The 18,556-nt window shown below is 38.6% G+C and overlaps 1 protein-coding gene across 2 annotated transcripts in view; it reads left to right on the forward strand.

The window, feature by feature from the left end:
* The window catches only part of LOC118418704 (thiamine-triphosphatase-like), an 85,932-nt gene that overhangs the window by 36,379 nt on the left and 30,997 nt on the right, over window positions 1-18,556 (forward strand). The window contains exon 2 of one of the 2 annotated variants that reach the window (XM_035824766.1): window positions 17,884-17,983. The exons of the other annotated variant lie outside the window; for it this stretch is intronic. Within the exon in view, the coding sequence (XP_035680659.1) occupies window positions 17,884-17,969 (86 nt within the window). The 3' untranslated portion in view covers window positions 17,970-17,983. The remainder of the gene's footprint in view (window positions 1-17,883; window positions 17,984-18,556) is intronic. 2 annotated transcript variants of the gene reach the window in all.

Below are 18,556 nucleotides of genomic sequence, written 5' to 3' on the forward strand. Positions count from 1 at the left end.
TTCAAACATATTTTTTTGGTGTAATATCAACAACCTGCAGTTCGACATAACATCAAGGCCCAGCAAAGTTGGCGTTTCGGATGACATCGTCCGCATCATGACAAAGGCTATTTATTGCAGAAGAAGAGGAAAGTCTTATGATAATTACGAATAATCAAACATACTTTTTGTTGGAATATCTTTATTTCTTATTTGCTCAGTTAACAAGTACACTAAAACCAGTGCCAGTACCTCTACATAAGGACTACCTGGTGGTCCTTAAGATTACTTTTCCCATTGACACAAGCATTAAGAATCCTGTCTATATTGATGACCACCTGTCCTTGTTTAGACCAATTTTTATCAGTCCCCTGATTGGTCTTCTTGGGCAGTTTTTATTGCATTGTTACAGTGGACATTGTTGATAGTAGTATTAGTTTACTGTCACCTGTCCCTCAGTGGGGATCCAAAATCTCTGTTTAATTCTTGACAGGAAAAGGCTGATTAGGACTCATCTTCAGTAATTCTAAAGCAGAGTCTTAACCACTTTTTAAGTTGTGACAGTGTTGAACAGTGGTGTAAGCTGTGTCTCATATTGCTGCTAACTTACCGTGGTATCTCACTGCACTTGGGGCACTGATGCGGCACTGCAGGGTTCTAAAGATTACTCAAAGAATTTCATTGTGTTTTGTGTATTTTGTTGTCTTCTATAGTCATACTTTTACGTATTACGCAATATCTAAATTATGAAAAATCGGCAAAAATAGCACAACAATGCTGCAGCAGTGTCCCAAGTGCAGTAAGATACCAACCTTTACATGAGACAAGAAAAGTTCCCTTTTTATTTTAAGGGTACAATCAAGAACACCTGTGGATGTACTCCATAAAACCATGCTAGTGTGGCCTGTCTCCCGTCTGAGGAGGCATCCGCCCTGATATGCACATAAATGGAACATCTGACATTTCTGAAGTCCTGCGAGACGCATTTTTTCACACTCTTTGTCTTATCGGAGGGTTGACCATTATGTGGAAGGTTCCACTTCAGGCGCAGGGGTGAATGGGACAGTCCAACGGCTTACCAGTCTCCTAGTAAGTGATTTTTATTGTGAAAGATGGAAATATTAATCCTTTGCATGACATTTTCATCATTTTTTCACTTGTCACAAAAATTTCAATAGAATTATATGAACCAGAATTATGGAGTACAATTTGAATTGTCTTTTCAGGGACTCACCCACGTTTGACTTTGAGTTGGTTTGGCCTGTTCAAAGATACCTTGAAATGGAGTCACTTCTGTCTATTTCTTTAAGAAAGGCTTATGTCTTTGCTGTGACATGTGACTCGACAGTTAAGGCCATGGCAAACCAAACCAATTTTATGCCTGAAGAGGCACCCCTATCTGAATAAATGAGCCGAAAGGTATATATTAGCATATCACATCAGACTTTGCTTTCTACTTTCAATCAGTTTAGCGAGTCTGAAAAAGTTGGCGTGTTTTGGTTTTCGTAACGCATCCATCTTTTTATTGTTGACATTTGCTAAGTTCATAACACGTAAATAGCCCAGTACCTCTCGGTATATATTAAATCACGAATGGAAAAATCATTTCCCAACAGAAATAACCTACCTTTTAAACATGTCCCCTCCATAGGTGAACCTGTCCCAAGCTAATCATTACAAATTCTTACCCCAGCAAGACCACAGGAGTCCCTGCCACCCACTCTGATTAGAAGAGATCTATTAAAATAAAACAAATGTCATCGGATATTAAAATCTTTAAGTGTGACATTGTAAAAACGACTGGTAAATACCAGCGTTTGGGTGCCCCCATATATCAGAAGGGGCGGAATAAAATGGATGCCTGTTTGCTTTTGGTGAGACCTTTCAGTTGGCTTTGAATCAGTTTCACATCTTCAACTGTTGCTAAAAACAAATAAGACACATTTGTCAACAGTTACAGTTAGCCTTATGGTAATGGCAAGCTATGCTGGACTGCTAATTTATGTCACAAATTAAATGGTATGGAACTGATCAGAAATTAATTAAAACTTATATAAAGTAAAGTGCACTCATTGTAGATGCTCCTTTTTATCTCAATGTTCCTTTTGATAGTTTTGGTATCTAAAACATTAATGATTGAATAAAGCATCACAAAATTCAAAGCTTATAGACTTTTTCAATTGTTTGTCATTGTTATGCTCATCTTTGCCTGTTCAGTGAATTCTGCTATCATATATTTTTTCAAAAAGGAATGTCATCTAGTTGTGCAATCAATGCAACTTGTGAGACCATTCTATGATTGTCCAGAAATATATTGTGTTTTTGTGATTTGTGATTTTGCTTTCTCCAAGGTGAGGGAAAGTTCAGGGAGACCTTGAGATTGTTTACTTTGTTTACTTCTTGGGCACAGATTGCCTGGCCCTGGAGGTCTCCTCTGGTCCTTAAGGTGGAAAGTAATCTGCTTTACAGTCTTAATGTCCTTCTTGATGTCTTCAGGAGCTTTTTAAAGATACTTTTTTCTGGAGGACAGTGATAGAGTTGAAGACTTTGTTGCATCTATTTGTATTTCCTATTCAATGAAGGAACAAGGAATAATTTCCTAATATTTACATGTACATGTTAAATCCATGTAAGTCTTCTGCTTTGTTTAGTCACCCTTGAGTAGTCTGTCCGAGAATATTCATATTTATCTATTTTTGTGTGTATTAAGCAATGTATAAATATAATATTTTTTCTACTTCTGCTGTACATGGAAGCAATATTGTGATTTTATATATTTGGACAGGAATATAATATATAAATGAGTGTGCTGTGAGTTGTTCCTGTCATTGTTTACCTTTGTTTGTACAAACATTGTGCCAACAAACTAACAAAGTGATAATAAGAATGCAGATTGTCAGCCTGATGCCTCTTGCATGTAAAACGTTATTGCAAATTTTTGCGCTGAATGTGATGAAAGGTAATACATGGTTATGATTCCCGAAACTTCACATTTACAGGTTTAGTACCAAATCCAGGCACAGATTTCTGAGTTGTCAGAAATTACGACCAATAAAGGCGGAGGACGTGATTGTGCTATAATTAGCAAGATATACATGTAATATTCAAGACGAGAAAATTGGATATCGCCACCATTATCATGTCATCAACATGATTGGGCTAATATAAGTTTAAGGTTTTAATGCTTCGGACGTTTTGCAGGCAAAGACGAAGATTGAAAAATTAATGTGGGCGACATAAAACTGTAGCTTGTAGGATTTGCTGGGATGATATTAATGTGTCTGGTCATCAGGACGGAAAAACTGGCCTATAAAGGCCCAGATGGAGACTGGCGATCAAATTGGGACCAAGCTCGGGATTCAGGGAACCGGGCTAAACCTAAGACTAAGAGAAAGGAGTTAGCAGAATTTTGATTGGCGTGATTAGGAGAGGGGGAGGAATGTATTATGTAATTGTAGGGAAGGCCGAAAAGTCTAATAAGACCTCAGAAAGTTGTTAATCATTGTGACAAACTTGCAAAAATTGACTAATAAATAGCAAATTCATGCCCAAAGACTAATTGCAAGTGGACAAAGCTAAAGTGAGGCTCGTGTCGAAAGTAGAAAATGAAGTCTTTTGTTACAAGATTCAATTGTTAGTGTTGGTGATCGTAGGAAAACTTTGGAAGGAAAGTTTCCAAAGTTTTGTATAAGTTTGATGGAAATCACCCAAGTTGAAAGAAATGCATTATAACTGGATAGAACAAATCGCTGTAAAAGCACTGAAATACAAAATGTATGACTGCTATAATGGTGGACATACATTGTAGATGAGCATTAAAAGGACAGAAATGATTTAAGTGGAGCGAGTTCAACTTCTAGGCCATCGGGATAAGCTGATAAGAAAATGTTTCAGAATCTTATATTGCGACTTTATGTCTTGATGCATAACAAAGTCATTAAAGTGGGGTAGAGAGAGAAACACATTATAGCAGCGCAGAGCAAAATGTAGTAAAAGGATGGAAATTTGACCGTTATGGTGACAAAGTGCCCAACCTTCAAATGACAGCAATTATCGCGGGCCGGGGAGGATTAGTCCATCAGAAGCGGAGGTGGCCCCCGCCGTAAAACGCAACATAAAACACCCCGTCGGCCGCACCCTGCGCAGGCCAATTGACATAAATGAAGAAACTAGCACGGGGTGCCCAAACTACATACCCGGGTCATGGATTACCCTATTTTGAAATTATTGGAGTTCCATCGCCCACCCGATTTCATATCTTATATTCCACGGGTCAGCGGACGCTGTAAGTGATCTGGTTAGGTCTCCCTTTATTGCCAACGGTTTGGGAATTTTGTTTTCGATTTATTGTTGGAGATTATTGATTTTTGGAGTGCTTGACTTTTAAGAAAATATGAATACTGACTCTGCGACGTTTCCACCTCATCAGTGGGAGATGTACAGGGATTACGTCCTCCCCGTGATCTCAGAAAGTCGCGTCGCAAATTACAACGCGATTGGCCCTCCCGTTTTGGACCCGTAATTCCGATAACTATGTTTACCTTTTCCCGTCTTGATAAGGCAAGTGCATCATTAAATCTGAAGTTCTCGACGTCAGGATGGCTTGATGGATTTCAGGCAGAACTGCAATTAAACTTATAATAGGCAGACATCAAAGGGCTAGCCAAAGGAAACTTTTTCTGATTAGGATCACTTGTCAAACGTCAGAACTTCTCAAAGACGATTATGCAGTTGCTGGCCCACGTGGTGGTAACTAATGATGCTACTCGAACGAAGGAGATCTTAGGACGCATCTTGGATAATTGAGGTGAATGATGATCTTGAGATCGGTCTAAGATGTAATGAGAGGGCCAGAAAGATTTACCTGAAAAAGTTCCTTAGTTGGGATGAATTATGATTGATGTAACCGTCAGGAGCTTTGGAGCTGCCATAGATCATACTAAATGAGTTAGATGGGCAATGCCGATTACCAGTGTTGGAATGTACATGCAGAAGAGAAAAATGCTTCAAAATTAAAATCAAAACTTATGCAAACCTATATTTACAGTACTTTTCTTTTCTATAAAGGATTATATAAGATAATTATCAATGTACACATTAAACACTAGGAATATAAGACCGATGTGTATGTTGTTTCAGTAACAAACTTGAATGATGGGCTTACATTTTAATCTTACATATAGAACTGCATAAATGGGCAATCAAGATTACGAGCATCAGGGTCCAGAAGAGAAAAATGCCTCGAAATTAAAATCAGAACTTTTGCAAAACTGTATTTACAACACCTTTGTTTTTTTATTATAAAGGATTCTTTAATTGTAAATGTATGAGAATGAATGAATAAATGATTTATTTCTTAAATATCGCAGCTTACACCTAGCAATGTACAAATTAAAACCTACATCTGTATCTAGGAATGTAAGACTGATGTGTATGTTGCTTCAGTAACAATTGTATTTAAAACAACTAACATGATGGGCTTACATTTTAAGCGTACATAGATTAGTATTGAAGTTCATAAATAGGCACTTTAGTTTACAAGCATTAGGATCCAGAAGAGAAAAATGCCTCGAAATTAAAATCACATCTTTGCAAACCTCTATTTACAACTCTTTGTAGAAAAAAGTAACTATGGATAATTGTCTCCTGCACCGTACACATTATACACCTCCCTGGAATATAAAAGTGATGCATACGTTTTTACACTAATAAGTGTATTAAAAGATAACACATAAAGCATTATCAAAAAGATGGCTCTAGGCTTATGTTAGATCTGTGGCGAGTTAACAGCTTAATATGGCTTCGGGCTACGCAAAATAAATTGGCTCAATTGCGATGGATGATATAGATGGAGCAGTTAAATGGTGCTTAGCGATACATTTCTAAGCACCACCAATAGTTTTCCATACTTAAACTACAGTACAGTACTTAGAATGTTTTGTTTTGGATGAAATGGAAAGAAATTGGAATCATTTTGGCATCAGGATCTGTCTGAGTCCTTAGGGTACAAACAGGACGATCAAAATTGACCAAACAGTGCCAAAAAACTGCCAGAAGACTTACCTAGCTTTATCCCTCTGGTTTTGTTGCTTTTTCTGCTATCAATTAAGTGCAAAATTTGGCATTTTAGAAGAACATGGAGATTCTGTGTGTAGCCTTTGCTGATCCATAAACGATTTTTAACAAGAAAAAATAAAAAGTCATAGAAGAAAAATGGACTTCATCAATCCGAGATAGTATACATCATCCTCTAACTGTATCTGTGACACAGTCAGAGTCTAACAATAGAATTACTTGTCAAAGTATGGAATTTTCGGACAAACACAGAGGTTCTATGTAAGTACATAGAATCTCTAGAGCTATGAATGAATCTAACTACCAAGAAAAACATCAAAAGTAGACCAGACTACATCAAGCCAAAAGAGCACAGATCATCCACTAACTGTATCCGTGACTTAATCAGACAATAGAATTACGAGCCGACAGTGATTTTTGACACCCGGATGAATCACGTCGCCCCATGTTTATTTTACACGGTGCGCATCCCAAACCTGAACTGTGGCGGCGATACCTTATTAGCAGTCATACAGCCATAGGTTTAATGGGCTTACACGTAATTTACTAGAGATGTGGCGAAAGTCGCTGGAGAATGACAAGGAAAGTTAGTTGGTTTGAAAATAATAGCCTTTGTGCATGCCGAAGTGCGATCGGGAGAGGACGGTTTGGGTCCCAAAAGACGTGTAATTTATGTCTTGTTTGTGATTAGTTCAGTCTTTTAGATGATGTCTCGCCCCGAACTGACAGGATTCGGAGTAACTTCTATTAAAACTATGCATCAGGACTTTTATTAAAAGGTGTGAGGAGAGAGGGGCCAGCCGTAAAGACTTGATGATACGTGATTTGTTTCCTTGCAAACTTTTATGAATTTGGCTTTGAATTTTATAAGACTTTTGTGACACCAAGGCAGGAGTCTTTGGTTAGGAGAAAAATTGCACTTGAAGATTAGCCGTATTTCTCAGTCCATTCGGATTATTAGTTTTACTTCTGTTGGGATCTCTGTAGGGATATATGTGTACTTTACAAATACAGGAAATGGAACTAATATTTTAACATTATTATACAAGTAGATATCTAAACATTAATAGCTGGTCATTGGAAAATTGTATTTGAAGCGATATTGAAAAGAAAGTTTGAATGACTTTTGATATGTTTCTCACTTCAGTATGAGGTGTAGTCTTTAGTAGTACATGAGAAATCGTTTCTAATTCAGTTTTCACATTGTTCGTCGGTGAAGGTTAGACAGTGTCAGTCACGAAAGGTAGTGGATTCTACCTGAAATGTCTGACCGTTTCCAAAAACATATCCAGTTGCTTGAGTAATTGCTACTTGATGATTTTTTTTTTAGATGTGTGGCTGCACTTTGTGGCATTTTTATCAAAAGTTTTCTTATTCTAATGATAATGATATTTCATCTTATATGGCCTACACAAGAAATAGTGTATAGTGGATAGAATCGTGAGGTCACGTGAGGCTTTCGCTGTAGTGATAGTCCATGCAATTACAAAGGAATCACAGACAAAGGTTGTAAAGTTTGCGAATTTGCGCCGAAAAGTAGATCCACACGTCGTGTTCCAAATCTAAAGAAGAAATCAGCAGGGAGAAGGTTTTAGTTTAACTGCCTATTATCAAATCTTACTCATAGCATCTAGCTCTAGGTTTTTCCTTAATGGCACAATTAGGCCACACTGAGTCCATTCCATGGTTCACGGACGGTTACGGAGACCATACAGTCAAAACTGCCCAAGAAGACCACTTGGGGGACTGATAAAATATGTGGACACAAAATAAGTGGGCACTGGTCACTATAGATAGTATTCTTAATGCAAGTGTCAGATGGAAAAATTACGTAAGGGCTTCAAGTTCAACCAAAAATGGCCCAGTGGTCATTATGCAGATCTAGACGACTCAGGTGGTCATATACTATTTTCTGTCATCATGTTGTTCTAATGCTAAAGATGAAACAGAAGTGAAGATATATTGAGAAGAAGAATTTTTTTCACATGACCCAGTTGAAAGTGATTTTGAAAAGTCTAAGATTATCAAGACTTAGTATTTTGATATCAGGGAACTTTATTTATTCGGTTTCCAATCCAAAAATGAAGATATCAAATAGATATTAGCCTGCCACATAAAGCTATGAATAGTCCTTTAATGAAAAATGTTTATACATGACAGAATATGATGAGAAGGCCGCGGCGTGTTATTGTAGATAGTTACATCTTTGATTGGTCAAGCTCGACTGACCGTGATTGTGATTGCTATATGATATCTAACAGGGCTTGAAATACCACCTGCATATGCAGGACTGGGCAGTGCAGGTAAAATTGAGCTGTGCAGGTACATTTGTACATGTGCATGTATTTTTAAAGTCTTTAATACCTAACTTTTTTTGTCTACTGTACTAATCGTGACTGCCTGTGAAATGTTGTAAATATGATTCATTATTATTGAAAAAGGTTTATTAATTGATTTCTTGATTCATACTTCATACCATTAGCAGTGTAAGTATTGAAAAGAAAACCCAAAATTTCAAGCCCTGATTAACGATAACAAGTCATCTTTAACACATGGGTGCACTAATTTTTTCATAATGGGAAAAGTGTCATAATGTCCAGATTACAATTTTCAGTGTGCTGTTGTAAAAAAAGATAAAACAGGTTCCTTCCAAAGATTTATCCGTGCTTCGTATCAACGAGATTTGTGATGACTTCGGAAGTTAGTCACGCTGTTAACTCCGGGTCTTGATTGCTGTGATTGGAAGGACCTTACGGCACGGTAGTGCGGCCGTTCTGACCGCTAGTTTTTCGCTGGGCAGTCGGGCGCTCGTGCTCCCAATATCAGTGCAGCGATGCGGCTACCCCGGCCTGCTGTATTATATCACAGCGTCATAATTCTCTCTCCTTGGGTGGCTGCTGCATTGATCGAGGATGGCACAGGTGTGGCCCAACTTCGCCACTTCCCAGGTAAATTGAATGGGGGAGTGGTCGTCAGAGGGTATGAGAGGAGGTTATGGGTTTGTGGCCCCAAAACTTGATATTAAAAGGTGTCTTCAAAGTCTAAGGAACATTCCAACACTAATCTCAGAAAAATTGAGGGGGGGAGATGTCGTCCAAGGGTATGAGGGGGGGTTACAGGTCATCCAGATTCTTTTGAGGCCCATAGACTTGATATTTTAAAGATGTCTTCAGGATCTATAAAAGGAACAGTCCAACTCTTCCCAGGTAAATTGAATGGGGGATTGGTCGTCAGAGGGTGTGAGAGGGGGTTACAGGTCATCCGGATTCTTCTGTTTTTCGGAAGACTTGATATCGAAATACATCTTAACAACACTTCTCAGAAAAATTGAATGGGGGAGTGGTCATCAGAGGGTGTGAGAGGAGGTTATAGGTCATCCAGATTCTTTTTTTGGCCCAAAGACTTGATATTGAAAGATGTCTTCAAGGTCTTAGGAACAGTCCAACACTTCTCAGAAAAATTGAAGAGGGGAGTGGTCATCCAAGGGTGTGAGAGGAGGTTATAGGTCATCCAGATTCTTTTGAGTCCCAAAGACTTGATTTTTTTCAAAATCTGACATGAAGTTGAGAAGAAATGATATTTCTTGTAGAACATTTATATGCCATTGTTGAAAACACCACATGGCCATTTATAAATCTTGCAATAACACAAATGCACACTCAGTGGAAGAAAGTATTGTGTCAAACTCGCAACTCGGTCTTGGACTCAGAGTTCGAAAAGCTTTCTTTCAGGCTTACCTACAGTTAAACCTACCAGTACCCACTTAAACCTAAGAACCACCTGGCCATTGTGACCATTTTCTGGTGGTCCCTAAGTTAGATCACTTTAGTGCATTTCCACAAGCATTAAGAATCCTGTCTGTAGTGACCACCTGTCCACATGGACCAGATTTTATCGGTCCCCTGAGTGGTCTTCTTGGGCAGTTCTGAATCTAGTTGCACAACAGAGCCGGACAACTGGTATTCCATCACCACAAATGTCTTGATTGTGTCAGTCATATTTTACACAGCGAGAGTACATTTGAAGGGGGGACTTAGCGGAATATGGAAGTGCTCAAGGCCCGTTGATCCTCTCCAGTTTTTAAGTGCGTCCGAAACTTGTGTTGTCCCCGCGCTGCTGTCGCCACATGTTTGGCCTGATGGACGGGCATATGTGGAGTATTATTCATCGACGGTCGGCCACCTTTTGTGAGCTTGGAGTTCCATTAGCAGCATCTGGACCTGACTCCCGACCTCAGGCCGCATTCCTGCATGCATTACCTGGGCAGGTGGGGTCGGTAATAGGGGTGGGTAGAGGTACCTTGTACTGGTACAGTTTAGGTACAGGTCCAAGATACCGGAATATTGATCTACACTCAAGGGGGTTTTCGGAAAAACCTGTCCAGTCCAGACAGGGAAATGGGGCGGAAAACCCAGTCCAGTCTGAAAAGAGGGTCTGCATAGGGGTTCCTGGCAATGCTTAAAACTATTACTTCAGACAGCACTTACACTAAACTGATACAAATAATTATAGAATCGGCAGCATAATGAGTGACCCAAAGGTGCAATATGCATGCACACAAAGTCAGTTCTGTCAAATGCAAAGTACCCAATTAACACTTATCTGGTAGGACATGAGGGGGAGAGAATTACACCCATTGTCCATCAAACAATGGATAGTGAGTGTCCGTCAATTTCGGGTTGTTAAATAGTGGCAATACATTACAAAGACAGGCTTTGAAAGGTTTTCTTTAAATGATAAGTGTGCAGCACTCATTTTGAGACCTGGTCTGTTTAAATCCTGGTTTAATAGAATGACTGCGAAAGGTTTCAATATCAACATGACTTTAGTACACAATGTTATAACATTACATATATTTTACAATGCACTACAATAAAGCCGAGATGGCATTTTTCAAACCCTAGTACAAGTTGTGAGCTATATAGAACTATGTATCCTTTTAAAAATAATGTGTTTTATTTGCAAAATTATGCCGTAAGGCTAATAGCATGTTCAGTCTCAAAGACTTAAAGAGTACAAGTTATTTATATGATGCACAGTAAGAATGATGGATGATTTTTGTTAAGCTATGATTTTGTATGACATTGTGTCACACTTCAAGTTGATGTTATTTCTGTGCTTAGCCATATTAAAGATAAAAAATGTTGTTGTATACTAGTACTTAGTAGCTTACAACATATACCCCCATGCAGACCCTCTTTTTGGACTGGACAGGGTTTTCCGCATTCCAGACTGGACAGGTTTTTCCGAAAACCCCACTCAAGGATGAAACTTTTTGACTTATTTCTGCCACAAAGACGAGATTTAGTACTGCACAAAGCTGCAAACAAATTGTATTCGGCACCGTTATAATCTGAGACTCTCTTGAATGCATGGGTTCTCAACGAAAGATGCCTGAAGTCTAAACAAACGTTGTGTTTTCTTTTTATTCATGCCTCTGTCATCAATGAAGACTACTTACTTTATATAGTTTTTTTACAGGTACAGGACTGTACCTGAACCTAAACCTCTGTACCTGTACCTGATGTTACGTTTAGGTACATAGACCTAGGGGTCGATGATAGCCTGTCCACCGTCCCCCGTTTTGCCCATCACCTCCAAGGTCTGACAGGTACAGAGAGTGCGTAAGCTGGCTTTGCAATTAACATTGGGACCCGCGCATCTCTGTATCCATAATTTGTGACACAGAGGCCGTATGCGCGTTGGTGTCCGTTATTATTTATGCCTCGGCCGCACCACTCATTTTCCTCGGCATCTCATTCTGGTCATAAGAGATGCCGGGGAGAAGTTTTTGATTGCCGAATCCAATCTTGGGGGCAAGCCGTGGGCGCACAATTGACTTGGGGTCCTGCGTGTGCATCTTACCTCCCATAATTATTAATGCCCGGCCCATTCTCTCCCATTTTCTCATTGGCACTAATGAGGCTGTTGCTCCCCGACTCTGCGTCACCCCTCACCCCTGCCCTTCCCTCCTCGTAAGACGCCTAAATGAATTGCGGACAATTCCGCGGCTTATTCCCATGCACCACTTGGCCTTGCCTCCTGATTGAAGTATTCATCATAAATGATGAGCATGTCAAACAAGAATTTGGAACGGTTAAATGGGAAAGTTTGGGCCGGGCCGTGTGAATCCCTGCCCAACCTTAATGCATATTGGACATTGCTGATTAAAATGGAGATAAGGCCAGAGCTGGAGAAGAGTCCGATACCACTGGACATGAAATAATGGCAGACGCTTCTTCTAATTCTATGCCATATCGCTTATGAAAAATGGCCGTAGCTGGGGGAGACATTACATCGCTACGGTAACTGATAACAATGAAGTTTTACTTCCCTGGGGTCAGTTACGAGCGTGGCCCGTTCACTGCCCGCATTAGTGGGGATCTTTTCTGTGCTTTCTGGTGATCGCTCTGGCCTTCCGATGCCTCCGCGATGCGCGCTTATGGACATTTGGTGAATGAAAGTAACCGAAAGTTAATGCAGAAGTCATCAGCGGTGCTGTCCAAGAGGGAGACGTTACAAACAAACCCAATCTGACAGCCCGGCTCTACTCCGCCCATGAGTTATGGGGAAGCGCGGCACGTCGGACGAACAGAGGATTTCACGTCCAAGTGCAGTCTTAAAGTCAGGATGAAAACTCGCTCGCGGCCTTGCCGTTTAGAGCAGCTATTTTCGTCTTTTCTGCCAGGAAGTTTTCGCTAATCCCATTCTAATGGTCTTTGTGTCTTGCGTCGAATCTCTTTTGGGATAATCGTAAAAGGCAGGAGAGAGGATTTGACTGTTTTAAAGTTGTCATCCTTTGAGTGAAGACAAAAGATAGGATTTTGAAGAAAGCTAGGTGTGTTTACTTAATAATGGGTTAGAAATCAACAAAGTAATCGGAGAAGCCAGCCCTAGGATGCTAGTTTGGCAACCCTAGCTATAGCTACAATTTGCTACATACCGGTATCTTTTAGAGTTAAGTCAAGAGTCTGATATAGAACTTCTATTAGAAGTTATCCTTATCATCATCATCATCTTGAAGGGATAATAGTCACTTATTCATGACAGTAATAGAGACAAATCAAATGACATAGAACAAAGTTCTAATTTAGCATCTAAAGTTGAGCTGTGACTTTCCCAAATTTTCGACTGGCCAGCTCCAGTACTAGTCCTGGTATAGGAATGAACATTTGGGTAAGTCCAATTTTTGTGTTGGTAATTACCGTAAGTTTGACTTTGAAATGACATAGAACAAAGTTCTGAAGCATCTAAGTTAAGCTGTGATTTCCATCACAAAATATTAGACTTTCCCAAATTTTCGACTGGCCTGTGAGCTCCAGTACTAGTAATATATATTTTACATTTTGGTAAGTTACAGTTACATGTACAGTCCAGCTTTGCTAAAGAATAATTTCAACCAACAGAGATGAGCTTATACATGTAGGAATGATAATTTGGGTAAGTCAAAGTTTTGTGGTGGTAATGACAATTCAGCTTTACTTCAGAATGATTTCTACCAACACGATGAGCTTTCAAGCCTCATGTATAATAGAAGGACATTGTATGATGTTACTAGTACATAAAGGTAAGCTAACATCATGTTCAGGCAGATTCAGTAGTAGCTGATTGCTTCTGCTTCTGAGTCCTTTTTTGACTCGACACAACAAGTTGTTCAGCTGCCCCCGTGTCAGCTTAAGACTTCTTAATTCTCCTTGATAAACTGCGGGCATGCCGGGGCCAACTCATCATAACGAAGTCCTGTCTGATCAAAATTAACGACCCGGCCGATTGTGACCAGTGCTGTCTGCGATGTCGGGGGCCGCCGTGTCGTTGCTGGGACTAACTACTTGCCCCCCTTGTTACGATGCCATCTATCATAACTACCAGGACTTCCAATTAATCAGACCTCTGTTTTCCCTGCCGGGGTGTCCAGAGAATGTGTAATATGTACCTGCTTGTTGGAATTATGAATGAATGAATGAATTGATGAATGAATGAATTAACAAACGAATGAATGAACAAATATAGCGTGTCTGTGTGTATATGTGTGTGTTGCTAATCTTTAAACAATGTTGTAATGGCGAACTTGTATTGCTGTAATTGTACACACCTACTCAATTCAGGCTTACATGTGTATGTGCCTGCCAAGTGGTGTTTTAATGAAGTTCAAAGTTCAAGTTCAAATGAACGAACGAACAAACAAACAAACAAATGATTTATTTGATCATTGTGATCTGATAAAATCAAAAGTACATCACAGTCATAGGCAGAATTGCATACTTTTTTTGCAAGTAACTAATAAAATCACTGACTTAAGCAGATTCATAATACATCTCAACATTTAAACTAACTAATGACTATAATTGTATTCTTAAAATCCAAAATGAGTACTATGTTAGAACATATACACACCCAACCACATTAGAAATATAGAGATTAGCTATACATGTATTTTAAGTCATTCTTAGCTTGGGGAAGAAGCTTATGTTTTCAGTGCCATTTGTTTGTGTGTTTGTCTGTCTGCCTGTGTGTTTAAAAGACTCAAGAAACTGTGTACGAATCCTCATGATATTTGGAAGGTGGGTCGGGGTAAAAAAAGGTCAAGTTCAATAGTACATCTCCTAGTGACTATTTAAGGTACTGCAGCAGAACTACTAGCTCTGATATGTTGAAGTTTGTATATATTAATTGTTTTGTTGTGTAGACTTGGTCTCCTAAAAATCAGCTTGTTCAAGACTGAGGTGGCTTCCTAGTAGACTTTAAATTTAATAGATAGATTCATTGTGAATATATTACAATAGACTAGATGAATATAATACAACAGATACAAACCCATTTTCCTGTCTACTGTGAGTGTTGAATGCAGATACACTGTATGATAAAAATATGAAAGAAGAATCATATTTCTTTGGTATTAGCTGATTCCAATGGCAAGCTTTCTGTTTTAAGCAGTCAATGATTTTGATTCTAAATTCTAATGTTGATTCCACCTTTGTGGGAATTTGTTTTTCTCTTTACAGCCTTTCCTAAGTGTGAGCGAGTTGTGTGCAAAAGTTTTCTTAAGGAGGGATGAGGTATTACACCTAGTGCAAAGCTTCGTCTGCGTTTCTAGCTTGGTTACATAATTTAAGTCAAACGTTCGATGGAACACAACCGAACGGCAAGTTGAATTGAGGGCCTTACTGGATCGAGGGCATGTATGTACCCAAGTGTGAATATATCACTTTGCGTTATTGATGAAAATTCATATTAAAGCTTAATATCAAATATACAATGAAAGCCTAGCAGGGTCTCAATTTGTCAGGTAGTCAGGTGATGTTTTCACTGATATTTTACCTGGTAAAAGTTTTCCTTCAACCAATACATAAAGCCAATAGACTTGATTTTGTTAATTCATCTATGATCATGGATATCTATCAGAAACCCAAAATCTGAGAGTGGGAAAAAATTGTATTAAAGCCAAAACAGTCACATGAAGTCTGAGAGTGGAAAGAAACAAATTACATAAAAGCCAGTACTATATCTGTATTCATCTTACTTTCTTGGCAAATGCTTACATCTTTATTTTGTGCAATATCAATTGATGTTTTTTGGCAACAATGAATCAATTACATGTCATAGATAAACATTGAAATGAGTAAAAACAAGCAACATAGAAAGAAAGACAATTTTCTAACCTTCAACAGTGAGCTATTCATAAAATAATATATATTCCCCACTTCCTCAAGTGTTAAGCTATTTTTCCTATGCTATCCTATGTATAACTTAATGATAATACAATATTTAATGTAGGCTTACTAGTGGTCCATCTACTTAGCTGCTTAGTAATGTCTGTTTTGGAATAATTATGTTTTGAAATTAACAGCCTTGTCTTGCGTTTAAGAGGATATTTCACAGAACAAAGTATAATTAGAGGACAATTTACATTTTTTCTCTAAAATTTCTTAGAAGAAAAGTAAGAAATTGGTGTGACCTTAAGTCTCCTCACAGATATCAATAGTTCCAAGCAAACAATTGGTCCTATGTGACACCATGAGAGAGTGTGGTTATGAGGTTGCTGGATTGCTTTTTCATGATTAATATGATTTAATTGATTCGCTTATTGACTTAGAGTTATCAATACGCAATCTCTTACAATAAGCGCTTGAGTAGTCCCCTTATTACATTATTGGAAGAAAGGTTAATATTGGGTGATTTTAATCAAGCTCTGATTTTATCGCATTTCATATCATCATACCAATATATGACAGCTGGTATGAGCAAATTAAGAAAATTTTTGCCCTTTTAAGATATAGAATATTAGAACAATGTGTTAATATCTTTGTTTTGATGCTGGGTTACAAGTTTTGATGGATGAAAATTTGGTACGTTTCTTGATGTACCTATCAAAGTTATGAAAAGCAAGAGCGTATTGCCATTATTAGGTTGGTAGAACACTGAGTAAGTTTTTTTATTGACAACTACATGTACATATTTGTATGTTCTGGTGACTAACATTCCTCAATAACAATTTCTGTTTAGTTTTCTCATATGTATGCTATTGTGCCTTCAAGTTGGCAGAATATGTAAGACTTTGGACTAAAAAGAAACTTATTATAAGTTAAGAAATGATTTATTATTTTACTTCTTGTGAGAAAATGTATTAGCTGGTATTAAACTGTAAAAAGCAAAAGTAATTTTTGTGTACTTTTTTTTCTTAAATCTCTTTTGAGGAAAACAAACTTATTAATGGTCAGAAACTTATTTATTGTTGCACTGTGTTTGAAAAAAATATTACCTATCATTAAGTTGTAAAAAAGGAAAGCAATTCCTGTAAAGTATCAGAGTTGTATGTTATAATTCCTCAAATGTTTGCAGAATATATTTTTTTCCGCGAAACAGACTCTGCAGATTAAAGGTGGAACATTTTGAGTAGCAGCAGAGAGGAATCAGGACATTTGTCATGTTTGGTTTTGATTACAGAAGCGACAAGATCGTGTAATCTATATCTGCAGCCTCTGGACTTTAATTTTGGCTCAGACCTTGCCTCAGCCCGAGTGTGGCGGGCGCTGCCGGTGTCATATTGATTGCGATAGTCCGGTTCTCCGGGGAAATAAAAAACTTGCGATATGGAACAAATTATGTCATTCTTAATGGGCAGTTTGATGGTCAGAACCCGATCGCCGGGACCAAAGGTGACGGTGGGGGAACTGGAGTGTTGCCGCATTCTGGCCGGGGCATAAACACGCACACGGGCCATCAAGCCCTGTAAAATTAAAGTTTCCATCCCGCCTTTATTGGACAAAGTTTGACGACTTTTTCGGCCAATGGGACGGAAGTGGCTGCCGCATGCCTGTGTGGGTCTCGATTAATGTTGGGATGTCGTGTTTTGATCGAGCAATCTGCGGAGCACTGTGGTAACTTGGTCAGGATTACTTTTGAATGCTACTACACATGTCCATTTTCATGATGTTGACAGTTAAGTTACAAGCACTCCCGAATAGACAAATGGTCATACTATTACAATACTTAGTAGCTGTTTTGTCTTTTGCTCTTGCTACATGAGTGTGTATTGCAACATTTTTATGCCATGATCATGATTGTACAATGCATCAAAGCATGGTTAGTAAATGTTCTGTTTTGATGGAATGAGTGTGGCACAATGAATATGATTTTTGCAACCTGCTTTCCTTATTTGCAACTTTTTTTTTTGTGTGTTTTGTTGAGTTGTTTTGAACTTACAAAATCAGGAAAACACCTGCTAACCTTAATCTTGTTTTTGTTTTTTCTTGTTTCTCTTTTCTTATGCAGAGGCTCTGTTTTTGTTTTGTTTTATCTATACCCAAGAATTGTTTTATTTTTTGGCAGAGTTTGGAAACCTGGAGGCTGCCCTGTCTATCCCTGTTCTCCCCCCTGATTGGTTGCAGGCTGAGCTGGAAGCAGCCAATCACTGATCAGTTAGGGATGAGTAAGTAGCTGCTTGTGCCAAAGACCCCATTCCATCCCATCATGCTTTTTGCTTCCTGTCCCGTCTCTCTCTTTTTAGTTTGACTGTTGGTAGTTTTTCATCTCCTGCAAAGCGACATCATTTTCTTTCCATGTTCGTTGTGTTCCCTGTCTTGGGGCCATCTCAATGCTCCAACTCTTTCAACCAAACAATATCAGTTTGTCTAGAAACATCTTTCTTGTCTCACTGCTTAAATCATGAGTGTGTTCATGTGTCTCGTGTATTTTGCAAATGTCATAAGGTACAATGTGAGAGTTCATGAGAAAAATGTGTTGGTAAATGACACAATGAAAACCAACAACTTGCAGTCACTTGTCTCTAACGTCTCGGTCTGAAAGTTAGAGTAGATGTGTCCATTCCATGAAGTAGGCTGACAGGGTCCCAAATATTTCAGTGTTGGTTATTCAATGTTAAGTTTTTTCTGTTTATATCCAAAAGGCTAACCAGGCACATTATCTGGGAAACAAGTTATTGACTTATGTGGCCCAGATTAAAGCACTACAAGATAAACAAATGTCTGTTTGCTTGATCTTG

This window comes from Branchiostoma floridae, chromosome 6 (assembly GCF_000003815.2).
Source record: "Branchiostoma floridae strain S238N-H82 chromosome 6, Bfl_VNyyK, whole genome shotgun sequence".
Classification (NCBI taxonomy): Eukaryota; Metazoa; Chordata; class Leptocardii; order Amphioxiformes; family Branchiostomatidae; genus Branchiostoma; species Branchiostoma floridae.